Source organism: Epinephelus moara, chromosome 8, assembly GCF_006386435.1.
Source record: "Epinephelus moara isolate mb chromosome 8, YSFRI_EMoa_1.0, whole genome shotgun sequence".
Classification (NCBI taxonomy): domain Eukaryota; kingdom Metazoa; phylum Chordata; class Actinopteri; order Perciformes; family Serranidae; genus Epinephelus; species Epinephelus moara.
The window spans coordinates 13,343,663-13,349,662 of record NC_065513.1 but is presented as its reverse complement, the minus strand read 5'-3'; the positions used below and the strand labels follow the sequence as shown (position 1 = coordinate 13,349,662).

Here is a 6,000-nt window from a genome sequence, read left to right as displayed (position 1 = left end):
CAGTTACCCACCGGCGTACAGCTTGACATCAGCGTGGCGCTGATTGGCTAATCGCTAGACCCACCCCCACCCCTGGCGTTCATTGGTCCGTCCATCGTTTGGACGAGATAAATCGCAAATTCATTGACGTATGCCAGACCAGAGATGCAAGCCTACTCAGTTGAGTGGGCGGGGTCTATGGTCTGGAACCAGGCTAAGATAATTATTAATAGTGCCCTGCACAGTGGCCACCTTGTGGTAAAACATATTAACAAATGCTTATTTAGACCATAAGTATACGCTAATTTAGACTTAATAGGCTATTTACCTTGATTATAAGGCTCAAACATGTTTTGTGGCTCCACACAGATTTTTTTAAATTATTTTTGGTAAAAAATGGCTCTTTTAATGGCAAAGGTTGCAGACCCCTGGTTTACACTTACCCGTGTATATATACACAAGAGCATGCCAAACCTGTAGGTGACACGAGAAGCTCAAGCCTTCCATGTATCCATTGTCACCATAGCAACATAGGTTGCACTTTTGACACAGGCGCAAGTTCCGGCGCATACTGTGACGTCGGCTGCCTATAACTCCGTTTATCTCCGTTTATTTCAGTTTACATGCAAACACGCAACCGGAGTTTTCCAAAATCTCCACTCTGGCCGGAGTTTTTAGAAAGACTCGTTTTCAAAGGAGAAATCTCCGTTTGCGTGTAAACAAAGGGCACAAACGAAGGAAGATGTCTCCGTTTTTCAAAATCACCGTGTACGTGTAAACGGCCTCAGACAGCAGAAATTCCACAAGCGCACAGGAACAGTTTGAGCGCGAGGAGAAAAGCCGAAGCTCGAGCAGGAAATCTGTGCGAGCAAATGGTATCTGAGTGCGTGCAACAAGATATCTGAGTGCAAGCAACATGGTATCTGAGTGCTAGCACACAGTTTGAGCAGAAACAGAGTAGATCCAAGTGCAAACAGAGGCTATTTGAGTGCGAGGGCAGGGTTTTTGAACGTGAAATCAATAAATAATGCTCTCAAACTGATAGACCACTCTCTTGAATAAAGATAGGGATAAAGCTCCATAAGAGTCTGTCTTGTAAGACTGTTTGGACTGGGGTTTTATTGATGCAAGATGCACTGATATCAGAATACAGACTCCCTATCTTAGTGGATTTTTATTGTTGGACATAATTTAGTCCATCGAAATGCCAATAAAAATTAGCACTATTTAATTGTAACCATTGTCCAATATAAAGTTATAGTGGTTAATTTAAGCATTTATCAGCAGTGAGGTAAAAGTCATTTGAAAATCTGCAGGGAAGTCTAACGATAGTCGCGATTGCAGCTGTGCCAGAAGTACAAGGAGCAAAAATCTAAGTGTGTCTTTGTAAACAGATGATCACCAAAAAATCTTGTCGGTTTTGCTGGCTTATCCAAGAAGTGATGTGATGGCCCAATGCAAGCCGATGAAAACATGCACACACAACACTGTGTGAATCAGGACGTAAGACACCGCCTCCGGGTGAAGTACCAAGTTTTTAAGGAGTCCTTGTCTTTTTAGGGCCACTAGTATCACCTTGATATCCTTCAAAATTTTTACAAAAAGATACACTCAAATAAAATCTCACATTTCCAAACACTTGCCTAAACAGAAACAAAAGCACTACTCACTAAAACATGTACACTGTTAAAATTACACATGTATCTCACTTGCTTGCCGACAACAAAGCGCACAATAGCAACGCATCCAACAGTTACATCCAACAGACAGCCTTCCTACACTTTAATCGGTCCTTCATTAGTTGCCTGCTAATAGGTTTAACTGAGTGGGGGATAAGTTAATGTTTGTAACTCTTTCCAGAACGAATTATCACATGGGGTATCAGGTGTGGGCCTCCCTGGGGGACAACCTTCCCTGCTGTTTTAACCAAACCAAGAACTTGACACTTGATTTTTCCAAACCTGCTGGTAATATCATAACAAAGGGCTGACTTGATGGAATCATCATCATGTGACACTTTACTGCTGCTGACTAACATTAGTCAGTGCAAGGCAAAGAGAGACAGAACGACGGCATGACAGGAGAGCTGAACATCCACCAGTGCGATGCCAGACTAGCAGTGCCATCTCCATGTAATGCTCCGGGGACAGCTTTACTTAAGAGATCCAGGGCTATGTAATCAGACCCCCAGCCTGTGATTAATGTTGCTCATCTGTCTTCAGGCCCGTATAGCTCAGTACAACTTAGCACAGCTCACCCAAGATGCTGTTTACTGCACACCATTTTGCCTGCAGCCATGGAAATAAGTTGAATCCATTCCACCTAGAGAGCCATGAGATGTGGAAGAAGCTAACATCCAACAAACTGTGAAAAACAGCCACAAAAACAAACCGCATGATTCCTGACTGTACTTAATGCCTAAGCTTTGTGCTGTGTGTCTTTTATCAGTGGCCAGGAGGATGTTTTGTTCCATTTCTGCAGCTCACCTTTTAAATGACTTGTTTTGGAAAGCAAAAAGAAGTCTTATAGGCAATCCAGCTCTACTTTAACTGCCCCTCGAGTGAAGCAAGGCTGAGCAAAGGATGGATTTATGAAGCGTGCCAAGCATCTTCCAGTGCTAACATCATCAAAAGTACCTCCCTACCTGTCGGCACACTGTATTAATGAGCTATTAGGTGTTTGAGGGTAAACAATTTACAGTGTTGGCTTATTTACCGCATGCTCAGGGAAAAGTGCATCTGGGTTGGGAGCCTCCTCTCGCCAGGGAGCCCATCCATCTGCTGCCACCACCGTGCTATTTGTTCTACCTCTTGGACAGATTTACACAAACCTTTTGTCGTTAGGCTGACATGTCTATTTATTATGGGAAACCCTCTTAAAACAAGAGAACTGCACAGGGTGTTGCCCCCATCCCCCCGCCCCTATGCATTTAATTTACAAACTCTTTAAGTGGATTTTAAATCAGCACAAGCTATGAGCATTCCTAAGGTACGCCCCTGAAAAAAAACTTTGTGCATTCTGAATCAATACCAACAATTCTATTACGAGTCCATACATACAGTCAATGTGCAAAGTCAATAGTGCACTCTACATGCAGTGAGCATCTAACAGCAGGCTTGACAGCTGTAATGCTCAATTCAGGGGGATTATGGACAGCCCTAAGAAAACTGTATGAGTAAAGATCAATCACCTCTGTACAGGAGATATTTTGAAGAGTCGCATCATTCTTTAAGTTAAAGCACAGGAAAAAAATCATCTCATGTCTCACATGCAGAGTCATGAGTCCCATTATAGAGGTGGAAATGATTGATAAATAAAAACAGTTTGTTAAGCTTTAAATCTGTTAAATGTGATTGTTAGGGCAGCTGGAAACAACTGTTACAACACTGGCATATTGTTGCGTTTTAATATAATATGGCAAACAGCTGCCCATTAACACCTCCATCAGTTGTAGAGCAACATTAGCATTCATATGGAGCAGTGTTTCTGACCACCTGTTGATTATAAGTCTAAATTTACTCTCTTTTAAGCTCTGTTTAGTCTCCACCAACTCCTGAGGGAAATATCTGGCTCTTTAGCTGCTAGATGCTCAACTATTTTCCCCAGCTAGTCGTTAACTTTGCCTGTTTGGTGCTGAGCAGGTAGTGTAGAGGGGATTTTTAGAGCATTGAAAACAGATGCCTGCAGAGGCCGTACATAATAACATGAGAGCGGTGAGACTGAACCAAAACAGTAAAGTTGCGAATCAGAAAACCAAAACAAGAAGCTGAAAGACGCTGTAAAGCCCAGTTGAGCTCACAAGTACAGCAGGGTCAGGTGATAACTCTCTGTGGGTTCATCATCGCGAGCGACTCGTCACATTACATTTAGCCATTTGAGCCGTTGTTATTGTAAAAATATTGATTATAGCTGTTTCAATTTGTTATGTTTTTTGGAAGTTTTGTGAATGTGTGTGTGTTGTGTGTGTAAGTGTACAAGCTATTGTATTCTCTTACCAAAGTCTTTGTGGGATGACATCCAGCCAATCTCCTTGAGGGAGACAATAGCCAGCAAACCATAGCCCACGAAGGAGCCAATCCCGGAGAAGAAAAAGAAGAGCCCCATGATGGCACTCTGCATGGACTTTGGGGCTGCAGAGTAGGCAAACTCCAGACCTGCAACAAAAAAGAGTGAAAAGACCAATATTTGTTGAATTGCTGTGGAATACGTAGGGTGTAGAACAGTGAAACCAGTTTATATACTCTGAGCTGTGGCACATAAAGGCAAGGCAGGGTGAGGCAAGCTTATTTATATAACACCTTAACAAACACAAAGGTTATTCAAAGTGCTTTACCGGCAAAAGATAAGGAAGCATAAAAACATATAGAATAAAAGACAACACATAAAAGCACAGTGAAGTTTAATAAAAGAGACGAGTTTAAAACCCAAATTGATAAAATAAATTAAAGTACTATAAAAACTGATTAATAAAAGGCCGTGGAAAAGAGAACAGTATTAAGCTTAGTTTTTAAAATGGCTACAGTTCGGACATATCTTAGTTCCAGGGGGAGCTGAAAGCTGTTTCACCAAATTTGAAATTAACTCTGGACACCACTAGCTGACCAGTCCCTGCAGCTTTCACTCCCAAATATATCTGGGATATATTTTGGGCCCAGACCACTGGATGACTTAATGACAATAAGTAGGGCCTTCAAGTCAATTCTATATTCAACTGAATGCCAGTGTAAGGATCTAAGAATTGGTGAAATGTGTGTTCTCTCTTAGAGAAAGCATAAGATGTTACAGCCAGTTAGAGTGTAATGTAGCCTGTGCTATAATGCTATCTAGTGCTATAATGCTATCTATGGGCTTTGCCTGAATACTGTCGAGCTCATGTCTGTGACAGTGGAGCAAACAGGATAACAATATGTATGTGGGTATAAATCTGTCTTTATGCATCTATGTAACATGATGGGTTTTGTTTACACGACTGTTTCCCTCTTAGTATATTGCATGTGAGACAAAAAGGCTTCCTCAGCAGCCGCTTGGCAGCTAATTTTCCATGGTGGCGCTGGTCTGTGGTGCCATTGTTGGGTATCTACTGTGCTTAATACTGGTCTTAAAAACAGTTATTTCTGGATAACACATCACTCAGTATTTACTGTGTCATGAAAGAAAAAAATGAGTGAGAAAATGGGCAAGGGACCTAAGAGAAAGAAAGATGAGGAGGGAGAAAAAAAACACCAAATATGTGTCTTTTTTGCCTCAAGATCTGTCTGCCTGCAAGCTGACATTGATAATTTCATGGCACCTCAAACGTGATTTTTCAAATGAGGCCCTATAGCTACATCTGTCAGAAGAGATTAGGGAGCTGCTGTTAAATACATTTGCCTTTTAAGACCTTCCTTGGAGGGGGACATTGCACAAATTAATGTGACGAACGGCTTCCTTACAGATACCTGTGCTTGTTGTGGGGAAAAAAAAGCTTCAGAAGAAAAGGGATGAGATAAGAGCATTGCAAACATAAGGTTATTACTCAGTGGAAAACGTGAATGACCTTTCCAAAAGTTCAGAACGATACATTTGTTTATATCCTAAGCTAACCTTTTGATAGCAAAAAAAAAAACACTGGTCAATAGCTATGCATATCACAGGAGACTGCAAAGGTTGTTGAGGTTGTTGAGGTCTCAGATACAGCTCTGCAAAGTAAGGGGACAGAACTGAACAACATCATAATATTGTGTTTAACCCAGCTCTTGTCTGTCTGTGACAACAAATAATTCACAGAATAAAGTGAGCTTGACCTTTCTCAACCAAAAGGGCAGAATTACTGAGAAAAAAAATAAAACCAAAAAAAAGGCATGGAATGTAAAATGTATATATCATGTTTTCCTCCCAAGGGCATCCTTAGAGGGGTGATTTTTCTTTCTTAGAAAAAAACATTAGCCTTTAACATTTTCAAAAGTGCAATACATAATTAAAATACTGTGGGGAATCATTTTGCAAAAGTTTTTTGCATATTCTTATTGCCTGAAAGCAGAC

General features: G+C 41.1%; 1 protein-coding gene across 2 annotated transcripts in view; it reads right to left on the bottom strand.

Moving 5' to 3' along the window:
- The window catches only part of slc15a4 (solute carrier family 15 member 4), a 33,184-nt gene that overhangs the window by 11,844 nt on the left and 15,340 nt on the right, over positions 1-6,000 (bottom strand). For both annotated transcript variants that reach the window (XM_050050251.1, XM_050050252.1), the window contains exon 8: positions 3,975-4,133. In XM_050050251.1, the coding sequence (XP_049906208.1) occupies positions 3,975-4,133 (159 nt within the window). The remainder of the gene's footprint in view (positions 1-3,974; positions 4,134-6,000) is intronic.